Source organism: Eumetopias jubatus, unplaced genomic scaffold (genome assembly GCF_037043125.1).
Source record: "Eumetopias jubatus isolate StellerSeaLion01/CBP00866 unplaced genomic scaffold, mEumJub1_p1.0 scaffold_10, whole genome shotgun sequence".
Lineage (NCBI taxonomy): Eukaryota > Metazoa > Chordata > Mammalia > Carnivora > Otariidae > Eumetopias > Eumetopias jubatus.
This window is the reverse complement of record NW_028274816.1, coordinates 35497882-35524905: the sequence shown is the minus strand read 5'-3', so window position 1 is coordinate 35524905 and position 27024 is coordinate 35497882. Positions and strand designations below refer to the sequence as shown.

The 27024-nt window shown below is 58.8% G+C and overlaps 1 protein-coding gene across 2 annotated transcripts; it reads right to left on the bottom strand.

The window, feature by feature from the left end:
- On the bottom strand, positions 1-26020 carry NECAB2 (N-terminal EF-hand calcium binding protein 2). Of its 2 annotated transcripts, XM_028097043.2 has the most exons (13): positions 25796-26020; positions 23241-23265; positions 20054-20162; positions 18066-18091; positions 17840-17937; positions 9410-9546; positions 6936-7054; positions 6704-6783; positions 3822-3875; positions 3098-3210; positions 866-943; positions 337-428; positions 1-84 (listed from the first exon to the last, which is right to left on the bottom strand). In XM_028097043.2, the coding sequence occupies exons 1-13, from the start codon at positions 26018-26020 to the stop codon at positions 56-58; spliced, it is 1185 nt and encodes a 394-aa protein (XP_027952844.1). In that variant the 3' UTR covers positions 1-55. The 2 variants fall into 2 exon arrangements, with proteins under 2 accessions (XP_027952844.1, XP_027952849.1); XM_028097048.2 differs by lacking the exon at positions 3822-3875.
- Between the last annotated feature and the right edge of the window lie 1004 nt (positions 26021-27024).

Sequence of the window (27024 nt, the reverse complement as noted above, 5' to 3'; positions counted from 1 at the left end):
TTCTAGAAAAGAGTGGACAGAGTGGCAGGTTGATCCAAAGGCCTCAGGGAGGTGGTCAGTCATGGCCCACAGTACACCAAGCAGCTGGTAGCAGGGGAGAGAGAGGAGACAGGAGGGGGTTGGGAAGGGCAGCCCCTGCCCACACTGGGGGCCCAGGGGAGGGGGGGGCCCACAGCCCTGTTGGTGGAGGCTCTGCCCCCCTCCCTGCAGCCCCCCTCTTGGCTCGAGGTTACAGGGCTACCTTCCATCTCAGGTCCTATCCCCTCTCAGGGGCTCACCTCTTACATCCTTATCTCCCCCCTTCTAGGACCCTCTGCACACCCCACTTCCGTCTACCTGGCACCAAGATCCTGGAGAGGGCCTCTGGCTGGCTCAGCGTGTCCACCTTGACGTGCCGGAACGCCTTGCAGACAGGGCTCAGCAGGTGCCTGCAAGCCAGGGGAACGGGGGGGGGGGGGTCATCCCGTGGCTCTCCCCGGGATGGGGGTGGGGCCCTAACCCCTTGTGCGCCAGGCTGGGCGCTTCAAGCCAGGGGGTAAAGATACGAAGGCCAGGCCTCAGGGAGGCTGAACGCTGTGGCCTTGGAGCAGGCTCAGGGTGCAGGGGACAGCCTGGCTCTTGCCTCCCACAGTGTGTTCTTTCCCAGAAAACTTTCTGGAGTTTGATCCCCTGGGGCCACAGTTTTCAAACGGGAGCAGCCTTACCCTCAGCTCCCAGGGCAGGCCAGGACCTGGGTTCAGAGCCCCGCTGGTGGGATGGGGGGGGCCCTCATTATTCCCCTGCCTTCCCAGCTCCCCAGCGATGCTCCAGAGCAGGGGCCCGAGGGCGGGGGCGCCTGCATCCCACCCCCCGACGCTGGGCTCACCTCCTCCACTCCTCCTCGGTCTCCCAGAACTCGTAGACCACGAAGGTGAAGCCGTCAGCCAGCCTCACAGCTGCGATGCTGAAAGAGAGGCTCCAGCTGGGGGGCTGCCCCTGTCCCCCTCAAGGCAGGGGCCCCCACCAGCCTGGCAGGAGGTGGGAGGGGCCCCTAGCGCGTGCCCCCCCCCGCGCCGGCCCGGTCAGTCAGGGAGTATCCCCTCCCACCCACGAAAGGGCCTGCCCCGCCAAGGAGCCAAGAAACACTCACTGAATGAGTTACAGTGAAATGACGCTTGAAAAGGTTTAAAAACCCTACCTTCCTTCCTTCAAAAATAAAGGCATCTTCCTCTTGCCACGCTGTCCTCTAGAATTGTTTCATTTGATCCTTGAAACAGTCTCGGGAGTTGGAATCGGACCAGCAGTGGCTGGGGGAAGGCCTGCCTGGGGTCAGTGGTCCGGCAGGCCCCCTACCTCCCCTTAAACAGGGCTGATCCTACCTGGGCCAAGGGAGGAGGCAGGGGGCTACCTCCCCGAGCGTGGCTGACCCGGCGGGGACAGGGGGAGGCTCCAGGATTCCATGGTCTCTCACCCCATCCGCCGTGGCCCCTAGGCTGCGCTCCTGCCTTCTGCTTTCTCACAGCTCCGCAGGACGGAATCCCCAGCATCCCACGAGGGGGAGGACTTTGTCAGGGGTGGCCGTCCCTCTCTAATCACGGGCCATTCCAGCCTCAAAGCACACGTGGGGCTGGGGGCTCGTACTCGGGGAGAGGATGGGGCACACGTGTCCCCCACTGCCCGGACGTTACCCTTCCTCCAACGCCGCTGGCACTGCTTGGGAGCGACTTGGTTCACGTACGTTCGGTTACGGGGTGATGAAAGGCCCCGTGGGGACTGCATTTGGCTGACAACACACGGGTTGCTGGGCAGCGGGGGAGGCCTCTACAGGGCTACAGGGGCCGGACGACACGCAGGCAGGCGTGGGGCGCAGGGAGGACAGTGCTTCCCACGCAGGCATGGAGCCCCGCTGCGTCGGGCCGCCTCCCCTCCCACGTTCTTGCCCACGGCGAGCACGCCTCCGCTCCCAGGGTCACCCCACCTGTACGTCAGCGCCTTGACTGCAGCTTTAACGGGGCCCCAAAAGCCCGTTGGCCGTCCCCACCAACACACCTGACCTCTCCCGCCCCTCTGGCTCAGCACACAGCACCATCCGCTCTCGGGTCTCTTAAGCCAAAGGCTCGCCAACTCAGCCTTGCTCCTCTCTCCACCTTCCTCCATCCCAGCCCCTCACAAGGCCGGACCCACAGCACGGGAAGGCCTGCCCCTCTCCCGTGACTGCAGGGCCCCTGCTGGCCCTGCTGCGCCCTAGTCCCCACTCACCCCTTCTTCCCACAAAGGAGACCAGACCACGTCTGCCTTCTGCTCAACCATCTCCCACACGGTCCCGACCATCCCCAGTTCTCTCCGCTGGTGTCACTGTTGGGCCACACCAGGTGCTGACTTTGCCCCTAAACTCGGCACCAGCTGATCCCTGGCCCAGACCGCCCTCCCTCAGATCCTGCAGGTCGGGCTGCTCCTCACTCTGGCCTCAAGCACATGCAGCCCCTCAACCCAGGGCAAACCCTTCCCGAAGCCCCCCCTCTCCAGGACCCCGCTTCCTGGCCCCATCGGGAACCCTCCTTCTCTGTCTGCCCCTCTCCCCCCTAGAATAAATGCTCAGCAAGAGCAGGAGGCTGCTTCCCGGCTGTATCCCCAGGAAGCAGGGAGAAGGTGCCCGTGCTCTGGAGGCCGAGGCAAGCGAGCTGGGGAGAGAGAACCGCAGCAGGGACCAGAGGCTCCAGCCGCTCCCCAGTGGGCGTGAGACGGCGTGCGGCGTGAGCCCGGTGGCCTGGGCCAGCAGCCCTCGCTCAGCGCCACCAGCAAGGCTGAGACGTGGCCACGTCCGGCCTGGGCGGCAGGGAGCAGAGGGTGAGGCCCGGGGGGCGACTGTGCAACCGGAGTCAACGCAGACTGCCCCAGCCACTGGCCTGAGCCCCTCACGGCCACTACTCCAGTGTCACCTCCAGCAACCCCAGGGAGGACGAGGAAGCTAAAACCAGGGAGACCCAGTCCCGGCCACATTTACACGGCAGGGCAAAGCCCGGACCGACGAGGGGCTTCCCTGGGGCATGGCTTGTTCTCAGGGGGAGCCCACCCTCCACCCCCAGGCCGAGCTGCCCGCACCCGCCCCTTCACTCACTGGAAGCAGTTCCTGGCCCCAGCGGTGCCCCGCAGGTACTGGCGCAGGGAGTCCACGAACTCGCTCAGCTGCTCGGGGCACACGGCCATCTCCTGCCGGACCAGCTGCAGGTGCTGTGGGACCCCGGGGGGGGGGCAGCGTGAGCGTGGGGTGCCCGCCCCCACTCCCTGCCAGCCCTCTCCTCCAAGGACCCCTCCCTGGTCCCTGGGCACATCTTAAGACCCAGCCTCCCCAGACCTTCTTTCCCAGAGGACAAGACAACTTGGCCAAAATAAAACCGAAAAAACCCATGGACACACAGGCCCCTTCATTCTTACACATGAAAACGAGCTTAAAAAGAACTAGGACTTCAGAGCTCAAAGCTGCCGGGAGCCCTACCAACACAGGACAGCCAACAAGGGTGTGTAAAGAGGCTCTCCGGACGTCGGGAGCTGCCTGCAAGGCTCTCTGGTCTGAGATGCAGCACCAGCGCGCCCAGCAACATTCATTTCTGCTTGAATCCGTGTTTTGGTGTCTCTGTGCTGCTCACTTTGCTCTGAGCCCAACTATTTTGTCCAAAAGTAAGCCACCCCTGGGAGGGCTGGGTGGCCAGGAGCTGGGGCTGCGTCTCCCCTGGTGGAGGTCCCGGGGTGGGGGTGTCAAGGACACGCAGCTGCCGGCATCGAGTCCGGGCTCAGGCAGGGATGGGGCCACAGGAAAGGGGCAGGGAGGGAGCAGGCCTCACCATGTTGGTGCCTTCTTCATCCGAGAGGCGCTGCTGAAGGTCAAACCAAAGGGTCTGAAACAATAATGCACAAAGACCACCACAATGAGACCAGAATGCCCAGAGCCATCAAAGAGCTGCAGCCTCTCCACCCCAAGGTTCCAGGGGCTCTGGAGTCGCCAGGCAGCTGGACAGGGCTCAGTCCACCCTCCATACACCGTGCTGGCTCTGCGGGGAGCTGGGAAGCCAGGTGGGGAGACCGACGGCAGAGAGCCCTTCTGGCCTTGGCCTGTGGGAGCACTGGGAGGCACAGAGGCTACCCAGACCTGCCCAGCAGGCATTCTGTCAGTGGGGGAGTGCAGTCTGGGGACAGGCAGCAGCGTGGGCTTGAGTCTCAAACCCAGGATGCTGGGTTTTTGCCACAGCTGCTGGCAACAGCCCTGAGACTCCCCATTAACCGAACAATCACCCCGAGTCATAACCCCTGGCGCCTTGTGAATCTAATGGTCTGAAGGGGCTGGTCTGTTATCCCTGGCCTCCCAAGACACCTTGAACTGAACACTTCGCCAATACATCTTGCTGAACTGTGCAGACTGAGGGAGGTGCTGGCCCACCGAAAGCCCCAAGGAAGCAGGAAGCGCGTGCATACTGCTCACGACCCTGAGCCAGCGTCTAGAACAGGGCACCTGATGGATGCTCTCGCTGTTTCAGAGCAGAGAACCCTGGGTGAGCGTTGGAGCCTGGGTTTGAAGCCAGGGTCTATCTCCTGACCCACAAATTTGTGATTCTTCTTAAACTTGGGCACCTTTGTGCCTGTGCCTGTCCATCCTCCACGAGGACAGCCATGTCTCCGGCACAGTCACAGACCCGGGTCTTTCCTCTCGTGTGGAGGCGGCACGAGTGGCAGACCCGTAGCTGGCTAAGGAAAACAGCGAGCGGTAATGGGGCATGTGACCTGTGCAGTCACCACCGTGAAATTCTTCAGAATGTCTGAGCAAGGGGCCCTGCATGCTCCTTTTGCATGTGCCCAAGATGGCCTCGTAATTTCTGCAGCCGGTCCTGCGGCAAGTACCCACTTCTCAGAAACGGCGCTGCAAGAAGCTTTACCGGTGGCCAGGGTGTGCCTGGCACGTCATCCTACAACCGCATAGGTGGGGCCCTGGAGGCAGGGGCCGCAACTGGCGTCCCTGGCTTCTCCGGGCCAGCAGGGCCACGGGGGGCGGAGGGCGAGGGTGGAGGGGGGTCTGCCCCGCCCCCTCCAGCGCCCCATCAGCCCCACCCAGGCAGAGCGGGCAGGAGGCGCAGGTTGGCCCGCGGAGGGCCGGGACATCCCCGGCCCATCCCGGATTGGCTCCCGCTGGCGGCCTGGGCCAATCAGAGGCCAGCAAGAGGGGCCCCGCCCCATCTCCAGGACACCCAGGTGCTCGGAGGTCTCCAGCCAGCTGGTTGTTAAGGCGACCGGGTGCTAAAAATAAGCTTCCAAGAGCCTCCCTCTGGAGGCGCTCGGAGTTGTTATGACAACCGGGCCTCAGGGTCCCGCCGAGCCGTTTTCCCACCGCTCCCACTCAGCGGCCGGCCTCACGGGAGGGGGATCCCACCCCGGCCTCCGCCCTGCACGTGGGTAGCCGCCTCCTCCCTCAGGCTCCCCTCCAAGTCTGGCCTCGGCCTCCCTCTGCGTGGGGATCCCTCAGAACCCCCAAACCCATCAAAGTACTTTTTTGCCCTTTTGCCAAAGATGTAAAAAAATTCAGCGAGGTAGGAGCCACGTCAAATGGCTGTCAGCGCAGAGCTGGGAGCTGCCTGCTCCCCGGGGTCCTGCGGGCAGACAGGTTCGGCGCGCAGGCCCTGGGCTGGGCCGTTAAGACCTCGTTTTCTTTAACCCTCACAGCAACGCTGGGAGGAGGACTATCCTGAATACTTCTCTGTGGTTAGAGCAGGAATCTGAGGCTCAGAGAGAGTAGGTCACTGGCCCAGGGTCACACAGCTAAGTGGTAGAGCCAGGATTCAGAGAGCAATCTGATACCTGGGCCCACTGGTCAACCTTAAGGCCGCCTGTTGTCTTTCTGGCGACAAACGGTCATCGCTATGGGCTGAACCGTTTCCTCTCCGAAATCCTATGTGCAAGTCCGACCCCTCGGCACCCGAGCACGGGACTGTGTTTGGAAATAGGGCCTCTGAAGAGGTAATTAAGATGAGGGCCCATGGGTGGGCCCGGATGCAACCTGACCGTTGTCCTCAGGTGGAGATCAGGACGCAGCCGTGCACAGAGGGCCGGGTGAGGACCCGGGGAGGAGGCGGTATCTACCGACCAGGAGACAGGCCTCAGGGAACAGCCTCATCTCACTAGGCTCAGACCCGGGGCTGGGCTTTCAGCCCCGCCTGGGGTACCAGTTACGGCCACCGTGGGAGACTAATGCGGTCCTACCCTGAGGACCTACCGAGCGGTGAAATGTTCTCTGAAGACAGGATTCTGCAGAGACTGTGCCATTTCCTATTACCCGCGGACGTGCCAAATCGTATGTGGTCGTTCGGGATGTTTCTCATCTCCCCTGGGATGTCGCAGGCCCTCACCTGCCACCTTTTGGTATCACCTGCCCAGGCCAGGCCCACCTTTGAGCAAAGGCCAGGAAGCCTTGTCCCCTTGTCATCTGCGTCCCTGCTGACTCCTTCCTGCTCGAGGTGCCCCTCCGGGCTGCCCCCAGCCCTGTGACAGCGCCCCCCCCCCCAGCACCTCTCCTTGGGCCGGTGCAAGGGACATATTCCCCCTAGTCTTGAACTCCATTCCCCATGCCCCCCGGCTGATGCCCTCTCGAAGGTCCCTGGCTCCTGTCCTGTCCGGACTCCAGGCCCAACCCTACACTCACTGGGTGCAGGGGCGAGGGGCGAGGGCGAGGCGGGTTTACCTTACTCTCCAGCCGTCCTATTAGCTCTGCCAACCGGCTGATCTGGGCTTCCAGGCCCTCCTCCTTGGGGTCCACAGTGCCTAAGAAAAAGGAACAGAGATGCTGATGGTGGGCAGGGTGAGGCCTGGGGGAGAGGAGAGGCGCCCTCAGCCCTCCCAGTGCCACCTGGAGGCCCAGGCTGCATCTGGGCCACCACCAGGGCTCCCCACCCCAGGCCGCCATTCCCTCTCACCAGATGGAAGACTCTTCCCCTGTTCCGAGGCCCCCAGCTTGGGGTTGGGGGCGTGGGGGGGCGCGGCGCTTCCAGACCAGGTCTCCACCACGCCGTGGCTGGGTTTGCTGTGGTTCTGTCTGCAGTTTGAGTGGAGGAAACACACATATGAGGGAGGCCGCAGGACCCTGGCCCCTTTTAGCTTTGGCAAATATTAAGCACCTGCTGTGAGCGGAAATGTGCACAGTTGACCCGGTGGAGCCCCATTCCTGTGAGGCGGCCATAATGGCCTTGGTTTCCCCGAGGAGTAAATCAGGCCCACAGACAGGTGCCCTCAGCAAGACGACACAGCTAGGGGGCAGTCGGGATCCGAACTTCGCTACATTCTAGGACGACACAGCCCCGGCTCCGTGCCCGGGGGGGTTCCGTTCCGGGGCTGACACAGAGCCAGGCTCCCACTCCACTGCAGAAGTGACGGCTTCCCCTCCCTGCCTCACTGGGGTGTGGGGGGGAGCCTGGGTCTGTCCCAGCTAGACAGCCCCCTTCTCTGAAAATGGGAGCCCTAAGACACAGCCCAGAGAGGGCATAGAACAGCACAGAAAAACCTGTGCTCCCGACTTCAGCCAGGCCCCACGGCCTGTCCCCGTCTACTGCCCCCATGCACACCGATGCACACATAAGTGCACAGCCCCGGCACGCCCTGACGGGCACGCGCAGCTCGCCAAGCACGGTGCCTGGCCCAGTAATGGGGGCTCGACCAATGCTCGGGGAATGGCCAAACACCCACGTGCAAAGAGATGTTGGAACACTCACCTCAGACACACAAATACACCCAGACACACACACCCCGCTGGGCACACAGCCAACACGCCCTGTCCTGGGCCTCCTTCTGCCTTGGTACGTTCCAGACTGTCTCCCACGATCCCAAAAGCTCAGCAAGCCTCGCCCCTGTGCAGCAAGGGCCACCCCAAGTCTTTGGGGGAGGGAAAGGCTGGTGGAGACTTTGAGGTGTCCATCCTGATGCTCCACAAACCGGCAGGAAATGCAGCATGGCCCTCAGACCACAAATGTGTGCAGCAGGAGTCCCACGGGGGCCGCGGGCTTTGAACCAGTGGCTTGCTCCCGGACACGGGAGCCTAAGGGGACCTGCAGCCAGGGGCCGAGTTAGCTGAGATTCGGGGCAGTTTGAAGGGGGAGCACATATGGAGGTGTGGCTCCCCATCGCGAAGGGCCCCCTCTGCCACCGAGGTCCCAAAGGAAAGTCCCAGCCTGGGGCCGGGCAGGTGGTATATGTGCCGACACACGATGGGGCTGGTACAGCGCAGGGAATCGGCCACCGACTGCACCCACCAACTCCTGTCCTACAGCAGGAGAAAACACGCAGCTTTTAATCCAGTGACCAAAAAATGAAGGAAGTGTCCGTGTCAGCCGCCAGAGCTGGGGCTGTTCACTTTGGGGGCCCTCTGATTCACGAGGCTGAGCGCAGACGGATGCAAAGCTGCAGGCTCAGCAACGAGGGACTCCAATCCAGCAGGCACGGTCAGGGGCCGGGGATCTGCATTTGACATTTCCCAGGTAATGTGCCCGCGGGTAACGAGAGCAAACAAATTTTGGCAACAGCATCCCCGAGCAGCCTTTGCAATCATATCTGGCTGGGAGCAGCCCTCACCAGCCACACATCATGTGCTTAAACCCCCACGGGACAGCCACGGCCACCCTGGCCACGGCGAGCCTCTGCCTGTGCAGATGCGTGGCTGTGGTTCCTGTCCCCATTTGTGTCCCCTCGGCACCCGATGCATCGGCTGTTCTGGAAAGAAGGGGCAGAGGGGAACTGTCTCAACTTGGCACAGATGCTTTTCCTTGGCTTTTTGGCACGCAAACATGGCCCGAGATCACTTAGATCACCTTGCTTCTCTTTCAGTCCTCCAGAGAAAGTGAGGATTCAGGCCTGACTACTCTCTCTTCAAGGCCTCTCTTTGCAACCCCAGTCCCTCCTTCTAACAGATGGAGGCAGGGCAGGCCTCGGGCTTCCCCGACACCATGCAAGAGCAGGTGCCTGGTTTTATAGCTACTGCACTGATGGCACATGGAAACTTCTCTGGTTATGGTAACCACGTAGTTTCCTGAAACTATTTCCAGTTTTCAGAAGCGAGGCAAGTGACAGAATCGTCTCGGGTAATAATGAAAGTGAGTGGTACAGGGATGTGGCTTATCGGTCAGACTCTAGGAAACAGTCTTAACTCTACGTGCCTGTCCTGCATGCACCCCCGGCATTCTTCTGCACGTACAGTGTCTCATTCCATATGCACAGTCGTTGAAAAGGCAGGTATATAATCATCCCACTTTACAGATGGGGAAATAGAGGCACAGAGAGGTGTAGCACCTTGCCCAAGGTCCCCCCAGCCCCCAAGCACACACGGCCCCTGCAAGCAGCAGACTGCCGTGTGTGTGTGCGACACAGCCCCAAGTGACACAGGGAGGTCCCGGGAACGCACCGGATCTGGCTGGTCTGCTCCTCGATGGCCTCTACCGCACTCTCCACGGAGCTCAGCAGCGACTGGATCTGATTGGCCGTCTCCTTCAGCAGAAAGCGTGTCACAAACTGGTCCACGTTGCTCCCGCCCTCATACACCTGTGGAGGGAAGCAATGGGGCACAGATGGGAGAGGGGTTACAGAGGAACTTGGGTGTTGGGGGGGCTGAGCTGGGGGGGCACTTGGGGTTGGTGTCTCTGCCTCGCAGGAGGAAATGGGGACCCCAGTGCCTCCTGCATCTGGGGAACAGTGGAGTTCCTGCATCAGGGCACATGGGCTATGGATTCAGAGATGGATGTTTGAGCCCTGGCTTCACCACGTACCAGCTCCTCACCTCTGTGACCATGATAAGAGTCACTCTAGTATCTCCCCTGCAAGGTCATACGGAGGACTGAGTGACAGAATGTATGTAACATGCTCAGTGCCGTGCCTGCCCCATAGCAAGTACTCAATGAACAGTAGCTGCTATGATGAAGATGGTGAAGATGGTGGTGGTGGTGATGGTGGTGATGATGGTGATGATGATGATGATGGTGATGGTGGGGGTGGTGGTGATGGTGATGATGGTGGTGGTGATGGTGGTGGTGGTGGTGATGGTGGTGATGGTGGGGGAGTGGTGGGGGTGGGGGTGGTGGTTATCAAGATGATGGCAGTGACAACGGTGGTGGTGATGGTGGTGTTGGAGATGGTGATGAAGATGATGGCAGTGACAATGACTACAATGGTGGTGGTGGTGATAGAGGTGCTGAAGAGGGTGGTGGTGATGACGGTGGTGGTGGTGGTTATCAAGATGGCAGTGACAGTGGTGGTGTAATGGCGGGGGTGGTGGTGGTGATGAAGATGATGGTGATGACGGTGTCACGTGATGATGGTGATGAAGATGATGGTGATGATGACAGCATCACGTGACGATGGTGATGGTGATGATGGCAGTGACAATGACGACAGAGGTGGTGATGGAGAGGCTGAAGAGGATGGTGGTGAGGATGACGGAGGTGACAGTGAAGACAATGCTGGTGAGGGGCTGGGAGAGAGAAGCACGCCCACTGGTGGCGGCGTTCCTGATGTTCTCCGTGACAGGGACGAAGTGTGACAGAAGAAGAGTACACGACCCTGCCCCTCTCTCCTCCGAGGAGGATTCCTTGGGCTCCTGGGCCTTCGTGATGCTACCCAGAAAAAAATGAAAGAAACCTCAAAAGCAACCAGAGAAGTTCAACTGGCTCCTCTCAAGAAAATGCCAGAGACTCCACCTCAGCAGGAGGAGGCAGCAGGGAGCCTGGGGTGAGCGGAGAGGAGGAGACCCAGAGGCCACGAGAGGACGACTTCCGGGGACAGGAAGAGGAAAAGCATCGCCACAGACTTCGCTCCGTGCTGCAGGACGGAATCTCCCCTTCCGTCAAGAGTCCACAGCAAAGACATTTCTCAGGGCTTCTGGATCCAGCTGTGATCCCCTTGGCTTCCGAAGGCTTTACGGTGGAACTGAGAAGCTTCTGGCTTAGCCGGGTCACTCAAGATGATAAGGGATCCAATAAGCACCGTGTTGGGGATGCTGGTCCCCAAAACGCTGTGCAGCGCCCCCACCTCCTGTGCCAAGACCCCCCTGCGCTGAGCCAAGTGCCTGGCACCTTGGAGGTCCACCGTCCCTGGCATGGCGAGGGAAAACAGGGCTTCCCAAGGACAGCAAATTGAGCCATCCATCACTCCGACCAGGAATTAACTAGCAATGAGTGCACAAGGGACACATGGCTAGAGACAGAGAGGGAAACAGAGGCAGGGACGGGGAGCGTGGGGAAGACAGGCAGGCACACGCAGGGAGGCGTGTGGGGGGGGGATGTCCCATGCCAACACTGGAGACGAGCCCCAGCCGAGAATGAATCTGTGGCAGAAGGTAGATAAGGCTCCCGTCACCTAATGCATTTCAGTGACCGATTACCCTCCCCAGCAAACGGCTGAAGCCACACTCAATCCAGTGATCAATGGGCCCTGGACAAATGAATGGCCAAGAAGATATAATGTGGTAAGAATTTAAATGCAAAGAGAGAGAGCCTGCTAGAAACCATCAGGCAGAAAAATGAGCTGTAAGTATATTAGAAGCACCCAGATCCGTGGCTGAGGTTGCAAAAGATCCATGAGTGTAACTGGTTAGCTGAATTCCAGAAAGACGAGTTATTTTCCAAGGAGTGAAAATGAGCCTTTACAGGGTGCCTGGGTGGCTCAGTCGTTAAGCGTCTGCCTTTGGCTCGGGTCATGCCAGGGTCCTGGGATCGAGCCCCACATCGGGCTCCCTGCTCTGCGGGAAGCCTGCTTCTCCCTCTCCCACTCCCCCTGCTTGTGTTCCTGCTCTTGCTGTGTCTCTCTCTGTCAAATAAATAAATAAAATCTTTAATAAAAAAAAAAAAGAAAGAAAATGAGCCTTTACAGATCTTTCCTCCACCACAATCGATGCCTCAACCAAGAGACCAACTCCACCGATTCCAGAAGAAAAGGGTCAGATCCAGGAATTCTGTACCGGGTAGACACACAACAGGGAGACCCTCAGAAACCTGCAAATCTCTGACATGCTACCAGATGAGCGCCTTTCCAGCAAACTATGCCTAGGAATTCCCCCTGAAATATCTAGGGTCGAACCTAAAAAAGAACTCTTGGTTAGGAGAGTCATGAAAACAGCAGCAGTGATAGCTGTAATTAAATTTAAAGTTACAGAGATCAGGAAATGAAAATATTAATCATAGCTTAATTTTGATCACACTGGATTATGTCAATAAAGAGGGCAGAAGTATGGAACAAATATCTGAAGATCTCAAATTTGTTTTAATTTCACAAAAAGGCACAGGAAGTGTTTTTTATGAGCTAGGTATAAAAACAGGAGGAAGTGCGCTCAAAAAGCGCCTGTTTTCGAGGTGGCCAGTGAAAAATGAAAGCTACAATGTTTCCCTTCGAAATCACAATCAATGCTATTAACAAAGCTGACCATCAAATGGCAAACCGAGGAACAAAGGAAGCACGCAAAATGGGAAGCATAAAAGATTCCAACAGCAGTCAGAGCAGATGGATTATAACCATAAAATCCAGCAGAAAGCAGCCTCAGTTCCCTCGTGTAAACATGCAGTCCCAGACTTGACGAAATGAGAGCCACACGGAGGCACCTCTAAACCAAAACAGTACCACAAGATTAACAAAGTCAAGTCTGTGCAAAAAATCCTGCCACCAAATTTGGTCAAATCAACAGGACAAATCATAGTATCACTCGAAGATGCCATTAACACGGCAATGGAGGGGTGCCTGGGTGGCTCAGTCAGCTGAGCACCTGCCTTCGGCTCAGGTCATGATCCAAGGGTCCTGGGATCGAGCCCCTGCTGAGCAAGGAGCCTGCCTCTCTCCCTCAGCCTGCTGCTTCCCTTGCTTGTGCTCTCGCTCCATCAAATAAAAAATAAAAATAAAAAATAAAATAATACAATATATGTTTAAGAAAAAAAAAGAAAAAGATAGCAGGAGGGGAAGAATGAAGGGGGGAAATCGGAGGGGGAGACGAACCATGAGACGATGGACTCTGAAAAACAAACTGAGGGTTCTAGAGGGGAGGGGGTTGGGCGGATGGGTTAGCCTGGTGGTGGGTATTAAAGAGGGCACGTTCTGCGTGGAGCACCGGGTGTTATGCACAAACAATGACTCATGGAACCCTACATCAAGAACTAATGATGTAATGTATGGTGATTAATAATAAAAAAATAAAAACTAGCAAAAATAAATAAATAAACAAACATGGCAATGGGGACTCAAATGGACACAGCCACTTCATAAAGCAATTTTGCTTTATATCCAGAGCCTTGTACTGCTCTTATTCTTTGACCCAGTAATTCCACTTTTGATCATCCATCCTTAGGAAATCATGCAAAATGTGCATAAATGTTTATGTCCCAAGGTTACAGCATTATTTATAATAGCAAAGACCTGGTAATAATCTAATATGCCCCAAAGAGAAGAACAGGACATTTAAATATTAATATTTAAAAAGATGCTTCTGGACAGTTTTAATAACGTGGGGAAAGTGTTAAAAATATTAGGTGGGGAAAAAAGCAAAAAATAAATTTGTGTGTGCACAGAACGGTATTAAGTATATTAAAGAAATACACATGGGGACAAAAAGGCTCAGAGATAATAAGGTAATACACTAACATAACAGTGGTGAGGAACGCTGGGAGTAGAAATGTGAAATTCCTCTTCATACTTTTCTCTGCTTCCTGAATTTTGCAAGTTGAACATGTACCTTTTATATAATAAAAACATAACCAAAGTATATATGCATCAAACAACATGGCTAAAAATACAGTTAGGGAACACATTAAAAATTAAGCCATTTAGTGTGACAAATTAGCTCATCACTGTCCCAGAGGACAGATAAATTGGACAATAATAAACAATGAATGGAAGGAGCACTGTCAGGAAAGTGTGAAAGTCTTCAAAATGGACAAGATTATTACTGGATCTCCTGCCTAGTATACCCTCTGGGCTAAGTCTTCCCTTGTTTTGGAGCGACTCTTAAAACTCTGTACAATGTACAATAGGAATGATATTGCAAATAATTCTCATCTACAGAAGCACACATGGATTTTGTCTGGAAGAATGCAAAGGGTTGTCACTGTCACTGGGGACGGGTCAATTCTGCATCTATTCACAAAGTCATTCCAGAATTCCTGGTTGCTTCTGTACGTGGTGTGTGTTCTTTGAATTTTCCTTTGAGCTAGCTGTGACATATTACCCATCCTCACATTGATTCATGAGTCCTTTAAACATTCATATTCCTTATACAGGTAGTAGAAAGCAAAGATGAATAACAAAAATAATTCTTAATTAAAGTTAATCAATTCAGTCATGGAAGTAAGGTCAAAATTAAATCATGAAAACCTTTTTAAATAAAGAGACAACATGGTAAAAGATATAAAGATTTTGCATGAGAAACTGTATACACAACCCAAGTATTTATAAATGAGTGACATGAACTCTGTATTTCTGGGATTAAAATTATTGAAGAAAATTCCTCTATGAAGACAAAAAAAAAAAAAAAAAAAAAAGCCTTAAGTCCTTAGGTGATTTTCTCAATTTTGAAACCAAAACTTAAGAAGGAGTGAGTGGTGAGGGGGATGCCTGGGTGGCTCTGTTGGTTAAGCACCTGACTCTTGATTTGGGCTCAGGTCATGATTTCAGGGCTGTGGGATCAGGGATGGAGCCCCAAGTCGGGCTCCACGCTCAGTGGGGTGTCCGCTGGAGCTTCTCTCTCCTTCTCCCTCTGTCCTTCCCCCCCCCCCGCTTGCTCGCATGCTCTCTTTCTAAAATAAATAATAAAATCTTAAAAAAAATAGGCAAAACTGTCAAATAGAAATTTTTTAAAATGTAGCACAACAGGACAAAAAAGACGAGCTATAGAAGCAGATGTTTTGTTCAATTTAATCTGCACGAAATGCCTGTTTCGGGTCAAAGAAGGTTTTAGATTTAAAAAAAAAAATCATCAACAACATACTCTGCATGACCGATCGTGAAGCTGAACGTGTTTGTGACCGTTTTGTTTAAAACTGCACTAAAATGGACACAAAAAGTCAACCACTTAACTGAACCCAGGACTGACCTCAAAAACCTATGAAAAGACTGCTCCTCCCCTGTGGAGGACCTTGACCCCAGTTTCCTGGATAAATTCTATTTTTGAATAGAAAAGGGATTCTGTGGCAGAGAAGCTGATTCACACACAGCAGAATCTTCAAGCTCACCTACATTCATTCCCCAGCATCTCCGAGAGAGACCGAGAGAACGCGGCCCCGTGACGGAGGCACAGGGCGCCCGTCGGGGTTTCTCACAGGAAGGGAAGGACTGTCCAACAGAAGAGACTCTAAGAACAGAATCCACCCCACCAATCACTGAAGAGGATCACGTCATCAGAAAGGCAATTTACAAAATTCACTACCACCTCCTAAGACGAAATTTAACGAAGGGAATGCAAAAAAATATATATATGTTTTTTTACAGGCTGAAGAGGATTCTAAAATAAGAGCTGGTATTAATATTGTCATTAGCGGAGAAATACTGGAGAGACGCACTTGAAAATCACGAGCCAAACAAGGACAGCTGACACAGCGGTGCGGGGCTGCAGAATCTGGGGGAGGGAAGGCTGCGGGGCGCACCCAGAACGAAGACGACCGCGCGGGAGACTCCAAGAAGCGAAGCGCACTAGCTCACAACTCACGCCAGGACCGTGCATCCGCGCGGGCCACCAACTCAACACAGACCGGCGGTGCGAGCGAAGCATCTGGATTAACCAATGAGCTGCATTCCTACCAACAAAACTCGGTTAGAAAACAAGCCAGAAGAAGGAATGTCCACCGGCGCTGCAAACAGCGTTACCATCACAGCTAGAAACGCCCCGAAGGCTGCACTGAGCATCACGAGCGCATGCCTTCCCAGGGCAGCATCTCCAAACCCGGCCCGAGTTCTACTGGGAGATGTTAAAATCCGCTCCTTGGTGGAGAATGAGGTCTCTCCGACGAAGAGTTATGACCAAAGACCAAGAAGTAACTGTGCATGTGGGTGACACCTCGAGATGGCATCACTGGGAGGTGGCTCCACCTCGAGGGGTCCCGTGGGGGGCACGTGGGACGCGTCCCCCCGGGGCCATCAGGCGCGGAGCTGGCCTGCTACCCCGGTCCGGGCAGGGATTCCAGAGTCTGGGCTCTTTCCACGCTCCCCTGCAAACCCACTGCCCACCTGATACATTCAGAACGTCCGAAGTCCAGACAGATGAACAGTGACAGGCAAGCGGTCTCACACGATATTTAAAACAGGCTCTAAGGGGTGCCTGGGGGGCTCAGTCGTTGGGCGTCTGCCTCAGCTCAGGTCACGGTCCCAGGGCCCTGGGATCGAGCCCCGCATCGGGCTCCCTGCTCCGCGGGAAGCCTGCTTCCCCCTCTCCCACTCCCCCTGCTTGTGTTCCCTCTCTCGCTGTGTCTCCCTCTGTCAAATAAATAAATAAAATCTTAATAAATAAATAAGCTCTAAGACGCCAAGACTCGTGATAGCAGGGCAGGAGGAGAGGAATGGAAATGTGGGTGCATGGAGGCTCAGGATCAGGCCCGGCTTTTCTGAGATCTGGAGGAAGAGAGGGGTTCCCTGATAGATGCAGGGCAGTAACTGAGTACCATTTGAAAAAGCTTACAGAATTCATCTAACTTCTGTCCGGACAGACGACAGGAGCCTAATGATAAAACAGCCACCTCTGCTTGTGCCAGGCCCCGTGCTAAGTAGCCGAGAGACCTTACTTCCTTCAGTCCCCGAGGACTAGAAGGTGAACACTGTATTCCACAGACAGAGAAACTGAGGCTTGCGGCGGGGGGGGGGGGGGAGGGACTGGCTCGGGGTCCTTCCGCCAGTGTCCCTCAGTGCGACCCGCTCCCCACTCCCTCCCTGCACGCCTGCTCGGTGTGCTGCCCCCCCTCGCGGGTCACCCCCTGGGCGAGCTCCACACCTCCTGCCGGGTCCCTGCCTCAGCTTCTCTCAGTTCACCTGCAGCTATGGCCATCAGACTAGGACTCTGCAGGGTTCCCTCCTCCGGGCCTGTGTGCATGGCTACGAAATGGGGCGGTGAGAGTGTGACAGTGGCTGTACCGCAGGGCTGGCCAGTGCGCCTCTTCTCTCGATGCCTGCCCCTCTGGCAGCCCCCGGCCCGGCGGGGTGCAGACTCCGAGGCTGGGGAACGGGCTGCTTCCGGCCCTGCGCGGCAGCAGAGAAGGCGCGACGCCCAGCCCCCATCCTGGCCGCGGCTCCCTGCCTTCATCCTCCTCCAGGGCACACGAGGCGGGGACAGGGCTGTGGGTAGAGCCGCCGGAGCCGCCCCCGAGACCTCTCTCTGGGACACGCAGGGACCCCAGCAGTGGGCCTGCTCCCAACACCCCGAACAGTCCTGCCACCCAGGCAGGGTTCTCACACCGGACACTGGGCAAGCCCTCGGCCAAGGGCAGCCGCAGGAACCCGCGTCTTTCCGTCCCCTGCTGTCCCGTAGCCCTGCCACAGGACGGCCCGAGACTGTCGGGGGACCTCACCTGTCCGAGGGCGCCGGAGGGCTCCGGGAGGCCCCTGCTCGCCTTCCAGGGCCGCGTGCCCAGACCACGCCCAACGCCAGGAAACGGCCCCGCGCTCCAAACCAGGTGCCGCAGGACCAGGCCATTCGCCGAGCCCCTCCATCCACCTCCCAGCTTCCATCAGCTCCCTCGGGGAGCCCCGAGTAAAGCCCACCCCAGAGCCCGACCCACCCAGCACTTGGCATCCCAAATCCAGGCCCCCTTGGGTGAGGATGCCCAGGGAGAAATCTCAGACGCCGGAGTCCCAGGGGCCACCCAAGCCCCCTGACCTTCTTGGTGTAGCCCATGGCCTTCAGGACAGAGTGATTCAAGGTCTCCAAGGAGGCCAAGACGTCCTCATAATCCCCCATGTGGTCCACGAAGTAATCTGAGGGAAGGGAAAGCAAAGGTCAGGGTGAGAGGCGCAGGACCCCACGCCACCCCCCGGGCCCCCAGCACTCCCCCGAGGCCCACCCCGCCACCCCAGTCCTGGCCCCTGCAGAGCTGGGCACCTACCGCACAGCTCCTTGGTGTCCACGTGGCTGCAGAGAGAAGGAGGGAGACTCAGGAGGCCCGTCCCATCTGCGCTCCCCTCCGCGGCCCCGGGCTGCCGCCACACCCTAACTGTCCTCATCCTCCAAGCTGGCCCCGTGAGCCCTGCCTTCGCAGATGAGGTCAAGGATGCCAGCCCTTCCAAGGACGGAGCAGGGCCCACATCTGCGTGTCCTCTGACCCCACCACCACTCACTTCCTCTCCCCCACTCTACTGCCCCTGTCATGAGCACATGGGACCCGGAATGGGGCTAAGCCAGGGGCTGGGAGAAGGGAGGGAATGGACAGAAGGTGGGGGGCCCATGACTAGTACAGGCTTCCCCCGGGGCATCCCCATCTGTTGGGTCCTGGGACAGCCCTACCCTTGCCCTGGGGTCCCGTGTCCCCATTCCTACACCCTGGAGAGGATTCTGTGCTTCCTCAGAGGAGACTAAGCCCCAGAATGCCACCCATGCTGGGGAAGGTGCATGCAGCAGCCTCAGAGCAGAGACGTGGTGGTGGGGCGTGCCAGGGGCAGATGCCAAGGGACCCGAGTGTCTGTGCAGGTTCTGATGACCTGGCCCTTTCTGGGCCCCACTTCCTTCACTGAGAGAGGAGGGGCTGCCCTGGGCTGGAGAGCGCCTGGAACCCCAGGTCAGTAAGATGTGTCTGGGAGAAGGCTCCTGTGGCCAAATAAATCTGGGTTCAGAGGCTTTGGAAGCCCTGTCTTGGAGCTTTCTCCAAGTTAAATGGGGAGTGGGCATGTTGATTATTAATGTTCCCATATTAAATGTTCTGACAAGTCCTGCAGAAAGGAAGTCTGTTTTTAAATTTAATATTAAATGTTCTGACAAGTCCTGCAGAAAGGAAGTCTGTTTAATTGTGCTTAAAGAGGATTTCAACCAAAGCCTCCTCCCTTCCCCCCTCCCCACCCAGCTGGCCCAACACAAAAGGCACCAGGACAATGAATAAACCAAGGGGCACCCTGGCCCTTTGAAAACTCCCTGGGGGACGGCAGGAAGCTCTCAGAAACCTCCATCTGTTGGCAGAAACCTAGCCCTTCACGGGGTCTGCAGCAGGAAGCTGTTTCCAGGGGCCTTCCCAAGACAGGGACACCTGCCCACCCTGGCCCCCAGCCTACACGGGGGGGACACTCTCAGCCCCAACCTCTGGTCCAGGACACCACTGTGCTGGGTCCCTTGCAGGCATGCGTGGTGGCAGCTCCTTGTCCAGACCACCTCTGCCTGTCTCAGGGGACCCCAGCTCATCAGACCTGCTCCAAGCAGCATCCCCGAACTCTGGTCCCCATGCCTGCGTGGGCCCGAGGAAAGGGATGGGCTGCGGGGTGGAGCAGGGGGCCGGGCCTCACCCTGCCTGGGGAATCCCAGGGGACGATGAGGTGGTGGGGTCGGTAAGTATGCACTTGGCTCAGGAATGGGTCAGGCCAGAAGTTTTGTTAGTTCTGAGATGCAAGTTCGGGGGGTTACGACGGGAGTTAGCTGGATAGAGAGAAGCGGGGTTAAACTCAGAGCGACGACTAGTATCTGGTCCGTTTGGCTTAAGACAGGACCAGTGAGGATCAAGGTCACGGAGTTCACATCGGGACTGGGGATGAGCAAGAGGTGCCGGGGTCAGAACTGGGCTGAGTGGCCAGGAGGCGGAGGTCAATACCAACTTTCCCTTTTCATTACCCTGTGGACACGCTGCAGAATCGAGGGTCTATCCCTCCTTAGCCGCGTGTGTTCAGGAAAGACCAACGTGCCAATGTGATGTCAACATGCCCACTCCCCAGGTCACCCCGGCTGGTGGGGGCCAAACAGATCAGACTTTTGGGTCAGCGAGTGTGGGGAAGTTTCGGGTCCCCTGTCCCTCTGGGGGAGTGGGAGACAGAGACGGATCACCTCGCTGGGGGGAAGACGGTCCTCCCCAGACCCACTGCGCGCCCCAGGCCCAGCAACGGGGGCCTGGCTCACTTGGTGTTGTCGGAGTCGATTGTGTGGAAGAGATCCTCTAGTTCTTTCTCGTTGAGGACGCCATCTGCGAAGAAGAGCTGGAACTCCTCCAAGGACAACTTCCCATCGTCTGCAAGCAAGGGAGGAAGGAGGTAGAGCAGCTGGTGTCTAAGAGATAAGACATCCCCAAATCCAGACGATTCCCAAATCAACAGATAAACTCTAGCCAGATAATCTCCGCCCGCCCAGCGAATGCCCAAATTAACCAGTAAACTCCGGGCCGCAGAAAATCACCAACTCATCCAGCTGGTTCCCAAGCCGACATATCAGCTCCCATTTACAGATAATCCCCAAGCCAGCAAACACGACAAGTAGCAGCTAATTTCCTGGGGCTCATTTACCGACAGGTTCAACGAACAGCACCTGCTCCCGGCCAGGTGCTCTTCTCTCCCGATTCGCCTGGCCACCTGGGGGTGGGTATGGCTTGCCGGAGCACCACGCTGACGCCAGGGGGTCTGAGGACCATTCTCTCTTGCTTCCAAATGCCCACATAATCCCCCCCGCCCCATACTGGCATCATCTCCAACCCCAGCACCCAGGTCCTGACTCAGGGGAGGGAACACCTCCTCACCACTCTGCCAACTTCGGGCCCAAACTTTCATACTGTCTGATGGGAGACAGCTGCCCACAGCCGTCTGGTTCTCACCCTGCCAGAGACCCAACCGTGAAGACGCCAAACCGCATGGGAAGGAGGCACCAGGCCTGCCCGGGCCCCCCGCCCCCAGCACTGCCCAGCCTCTGTGGGCCTGGGACGGGAGGGGCTCCACAGCCCCTGTGTTCCACTGGTCCTACCCTCTGTCTCACCTCTTCTCCCTCCGCCTGTAGCCCCCCTGGACACCAGCATCTGCGGGGGGACGTCTCATGGGCTGGGGGGACGTGGTCACAGACGGAGGGGCTTGCGGCAGAACCCGTGACTCTGGGAGACTCAGTCCCCAAGCTTCCCCCTCTGCAACTTCCTTCTACCTGGGCGCACCTGCTGATCTCAACCCCCTGCGGCCTCCGCCCCCTCCTCAATGATCTCAGACCAGTTCCTGCTGCTCCTTAAAGGAGCCACGTCTGTGGGAGGCCGTGGAAGTCAGGGAGAGGGAAGCCCCCAGCCCCTCGGCACAGACCCCCGGCCGTTACTTCCAGCCAATCTGCAACCAAAGTCCCTGCAAGCCCATGTGGTACCTCTGTGTGGATTAGAAAGAGAGGCCCCTTCCTGGTCCGGGAAGGGGAAGGGGGACAAGGGCACAGGGTTTGGGCAGAGGGAGAGAGACCCTCTCAGCAGACCCCCCCGCTGAGCGGGGCTCCATCCCAGGACCCTGAGATCATGACCTGAGCTGACCCGGAGTCGGACGCTTAACTCACAGAGCCACCCAGGTGCCCCCATTCTTGTATTTTAAAGGCTTGGGATGATCTATCTCTGCTCCCACAAACCCTGCAGGGGCTCAAAGCAGGACACAGGTACCAGCTCAGCAGAGGGAGATCCTCGAACCTTGCATGGCTTCCCTCCACCTGTCTTCCCTCTGGCCCATCAGGCCTACAGTGTCAGGCGCTGGGAGAGAGGGAGAAAATGAATGTGCTGGAGGGAGGGGTGGGCTAAGGGCAACCTCCCAGTGCGCCTCTGACATCCGGGCTCGAGGTTCAATGTCACAGAGGGAAATGAATTTGTAACTTTCAAAAACAAGAGTTCCCCGCACCCCCCCCCAACAAAGCAGAGAAGCCCTGCCCCGCCCCTACACACACTCACAGAAAAATACAACCGTGAAAAGGACTTCACGCTACCAACTGTGAACTATGCAAGCTCCATGGTGGCTCTGTTTTTGAAAGAGAGGAGACTTTCCAAGTTTCCTCTGGCAAGACTACTGATAAAAACAAGGAGGCACCGTGCAGAACTGCGGCCGACACACGGGCCTCTTTCTATGAGTTCAGTCTTCACAAGACCCCCATTTTATAGAGTGGTAAACCGAGACACAGAGCCGCTAAAGGATCCACAGCTGGGGACAGTCTTCTGGCGAGACCCCCGACCCCTGCCACAGGGCCGTGTGGAAGGGCTGAGGTCAGGTCTGCGCTCAGGGGAAGCGTGCGGTGATTGATTAGTCATGGCTGCCACGGGCACAGCATTGGGGGTGGTGGGGGGCATCTCCCAGCCTCCATCTCCTCCTGCCTGTCCAGGTTCCTCCACCCAGTCTGCACTCAGGAGAGCAGGCACAGAGACACCCGCCAGGCCTCCTGAGCACAGTCTGCTGGGCTGACATTTACCTTAAATGTTCTACCACGGCCCTAATGAACCCCGGTCAGCTAATGAGGGAGGTAACAGCTCCTACCCAGGCCTCTGTACCATCCGAGGAGCGGGCCTGGCACCCCCACTCCCAGCAAGGACACCGAGCAGGCCGTTTGCAGCTGTCTTCGCTAATGAGCATGAGCTCAGCCCGTCACAGTGACCTTTCAAATGCCAGGACTCTGCCTGAGTCCATGTCCCCGGAGAGAAATGCACTCTGGCACTCACCCCTCCGCTGGACGCCACCTGCCCACCCTTCCAGGCTTCGTGCCCCGGCTGCGGGCAGAGCCCTGACCCTCGGCCTCCCCTCAGGAGCCACGATGGGTCTATCTCAATGAAGACGCCTCTGCCCCGGGAGTCCCCAGCACAGGCCCTGCAGCTGGGCGACCCTGAGCAAGTCACTTAACCTCTCTGGACCACGAGGGAATTGTCAGAACAGGAGCAAACAGCACCAAGTGCATGAGGTCGTAGTGAGGAAGACACGCATCAGGGCCTGGGAAGGGCCTAGAGTGAGGCTGGGGGCTTTCTTAAAGGGTGGTTGCTGGAGACCCCCTACCTGGGCTGCTCTGGTCCAGCCCAGCTGCATGAGGGCTAACGTTCACCAAGCACCTACTATATGCAAGACATCCGGGCATCACGGACACCAGCTCACTGAATCCCTGTGGCATCCCTACTAAGTAGGAACTATGGGAATTCCACGGCATAGACAGGGAAACTGAGGCATAGGGCAGAGCCAGGATTCGGCCTTCTGACTTCAGGACATCCTGTACTTTTAACCTTTAGGTGCAAGGCTGTCCACGCCCCTACCCTGGGCCCCTGCCCCTGAAGCATCAGAACAGAAGGAGCCAGGGCTCATTCAGGGCACAGCTTGGGAGGGAAACTCACCGTTTTTGTCGGCCCGGCGGAAAATCTGCAGAGAAGAAAAGTACAGTCAGCGTGGGCCCCAGAGGGGCGGGCGCCCTCCAGTGGCTTCTGACTCATCTTGGGATCCCACTCCTCCTGGGGTGGGGGGGTGCGGGGCAGCCCCTCCCCCAAGAGGAGACCCCGGCTGGGACCCAGGGCGGGACCGAGCTTCAGGCAGAGCCCTCCCAGCGGCCGAGGAAGCAGCGCCCACGCTCCTTCTGGGCCGCCGGCCTGCCCACGGCCACACTGACAGACATGCGCGCGCACACGCGGACACACATGCTCGCACCCGTCCACATGCTTGCGGGTGTGCTTCCAGAGCCAGCGATCCATGCGGCCGCGCCCACTGTGCTACGCTCAGTCACACACTCAGCATCCGTGGCCCCTGGACGCAGCACACACTCAGCATCCGTGGCCCCCGGACGCAGCCACTGCACCCCTCCCAGAGCCCCGCGGGAGCCCCGCTGTCCTCCAGGGAGGTTGATTAGGTCTAAACAGAGGTGTCTGCTAAGGGAACCTCGAGGCCTGGTGCCTGCGCCAGCCAGGGGCGGGATTGGATTATTTTATGGGGGGCGGGGAGGGGGTGGAAGCCGGCCACCAAGCTGGAAACCCAGCTGCAGATGCGAAGTTCTGGCTGCAGGGGGAGGGGAGGGGGGAGGTGACAGCCACCCCCCAAACCTGAGCTGAGACCAGATGACTACTCCTGGTATTTTTAGGACGAGAGGAGCCATGCTGATAAGAAGGAGCCGGGGGTGAGGGGGCATCACCCCCCTTTGACCATCCCACCTTTGGTTCTTGCCCTGGGGCCAAGAACAGATGTTTCCCTCCCCCCGCCCAAGCACCTGAGACTGTGACAGATTGAAGCTGAAGCTCAGGAAGGGCTTCTCAGGCATCACCCCCTTCCCGCAGCCAAAACCCTAGCCTGGGGTACTTGGGCAGGAGCCACTGTGGCTGGGGCAGAAGGGGGAGCAATGACCAGAGCACCCAGGCCCTCCCCAAAGCCCCACCCTGGGCCCTCCACACCCCTGCTCCTGACTGCAAAGTTCCCCGAGGCCAGGGGTCCCCCCTCAGGGGTCCACGATGGCCACACCAAACAAGCAACCGAGGCAGACCTCGTGATGTGGCTCCAGGCGTCCGCTCCCCACCCCCACTCATCACTCCATCTCCCAGATGAAGAAATGGAGGCTCAGAGCCCACACACACCAGCCTGAGAAGGACCCCGGAGCCCCCTACCTGTACTGTTAGAAACAGGAAGGGTCTGGACAGGGCTTCCCTGCAAGGGTGGGCCCCAGGGCTCTCCCACATGAACTATGCTGGGGTCTTGAGAGAGGATCTGGCTGTGCGTGTGCGTGCGTGTGTGTGTGTGTGTGTGTGTGTGTGCGTGTGTGTGTGTCCGCGGGCAGCCACAAGCACCCACAGCACAGTGCCCCCTGCCCTGCCCAGCCCTCTCTGCACAGAGCCAACTGTGGGTTCCAGCAGAGAGGAAGGGAAGGGGCGAGGAAAGCCACGCTTCCCCCAACAGTCAAACACACAGACACAACTCTCCCCAAAACCCACCAGGCACAGGACCCTCACTGGGACACGCACAACCCACAGCTATGCTGTTAGGAGGTGGGGGGGGTGCCCAGGATAGAGCCCCCACCGCCTCTCCTTCACTCTACAGAGCGAGTCTCCCACCCTCAGCAGTCCATCCTGTAGAATCTTCCTCCCATTCCTGGGGAGTGGGTGGGAGGGTGAGGGGGGCTTCCCAGAGGTGGGTGGTTTGGACCCCAGAGGGGATGGAGGGGTGGTTTGAGTAGAGGGTATGGAAGGAGTGGAGGACAGACGGGGCTCCTAGGGGAGTCGGGGGTGGTGGGGGCCGGCAGCCCAGAGGGGTCCAGGCTCAGAGCAGATGGGGGTGGCCCCAGCTCTCCTGAAAGAAGAGGGGAAGACACAGGTGGGGAGGGGGCTTCACTTTCAAAGAGCTGGTGCCTGGGGTGAAAAGGGAAAGTGCTTTGGGGATGAGAATGCATGGGCTCAGGGTCTATGGCCAGGATGAGAAAAGGGGCCCCGGGAGCCAGAGGCTGGAAGGGGAGGGGGTCTCAGAAGAGTAGCGATTCAGGCAGGGATCTGGGATGGAGAGGAGAAGGGGGCTGGAGGCGGCAGGGGCTCTCGTCCCGACAGGGATGAGGGTAAAGGGTGGGGTGCAGGGCTGGGGAAAGGGTAAGGGTTCGGCCAGCACAAAAGTAGGGGGGCGGAGGCCAGGTCGAAGGGCTCCAGGGTCCCGGCTCCGAGAAGGTGGGGATCCCGAGAAATGGAGGGAGGGGGCGGGAGGAGGAGGACCGTCCTGGTCCAGGGGCGAGGCTAGACTGGGACGGAGACCGGACGGGACACAGAGGGCCTGGGGTCGCGCTCTGGGACGCAGAGGGGAAAGGGCCGGGGGTCCCCCGCCCGGGGAGGAGGGGGCCTCGCGGGTCCCGGCGGGGGCGCAGGAGGGCGGCGTCGGGAGCGCCCGGGTGGGAGGAGGGGGCTCGGGGTCCCGGCCGGCGCGTACTCACGTCCAGGATGACGGCGGTGCCCCCGCGCGGCGAGCCGGGCCCGGGGCCGGGGCTGGGGTCCGCAGCGGGGGCGTCGTGGGCGTCGGGGGCCAGCGGCGCCCGGGGCTCGCCCATCCTGGCGCCCACCCAGCGCAGCAGCCCGCCCAGCGCCCGGCCCTGCGGCGGCGGCTCCCGGAGCAGCCTGTGCGCGCCGGCCCTGCACAGGCGCGCCGCCCGCTCGCACATCGCGCCGCGCCCGCCGCCGCCGCCCGGAAACCCGCCGACCCCCGCCCGGCCCGCGGCCCGCCCCCGCGCGACCCCTCCCCGCCGCCGCCCGCGCCGCCCCGCCCTCCCTCCCTCCCTCCCTCTGCCCCGCGGCCGCGGCCACCGCGGGGACGGACCGGCGCCGGGGGACGGGGAGGGGGGGGCGCTCCGCCTGGACCCCGAGCCACGTGCCTCGTGTCCACCGCCCCCCCCCCCCGCCCGGCCCCCGGCAGCCGGGCGCGGCGGCAGGGGGCTAACCGCGGGAGACGCGCGGTGCTGGGGGCTGGACCCCAGCCCGGCCACGGAAGGGGCTGCCCAGGAGGCATGGGGTCGGTGGGCGTCCGGCTGCGCAGCCGGGGGCTCCCTGGGGGCCGCCCCCCGAAAGTCTCCCGCTGCCCCCCTCCCGAAGGTTCCCCCACCCCACCCGTGGCGCCGACGCAAGGGCCGGAGCGCAGGTGTCCGGCGAGCCCGGAGCGCCCTCTGCTGGCTGCAGCTCCAGGGACCAGTGCCCGCGCGCTGGGCCTCCCCCACCACTCCCGGTGGCCTGCGTGCCCCCTCAAACCTCCCCCTCCCACAGCACAGCGCCGACTGGTGCCCCAGAACACCCTCTTCCCCTCACACCCCATCCACCCATCATCCATCTGTCCAAAGGACGACTTAAGGCCCGTGCTAGGCGCTGGGTTGCACTAATGGTGGCGGGGCGGGGCGGGGGGGGGGAGGGGGGTGTCCTTGGGCTCCTGGAACCTAGATCCAAGTGAGCAGATACCGGAGTGATTCCCCAGATACATGAACCATTACTACTGAACTGCCATGAAACTTGGGCCACGAACAGGGGATTGCCCTGGTGGCTATGGAGGGGCTCGTGTCAGAGGCGGCCGCCTGGAAGAAGTGATCCTTAGGTTGAGAGAGTGGAAGGACTGGCCAGGAGCCCAGCCCCTGCAAAGGCCCTGTGACAGGTGCAAGGATGGGGAGCATGAGGGCCTGAA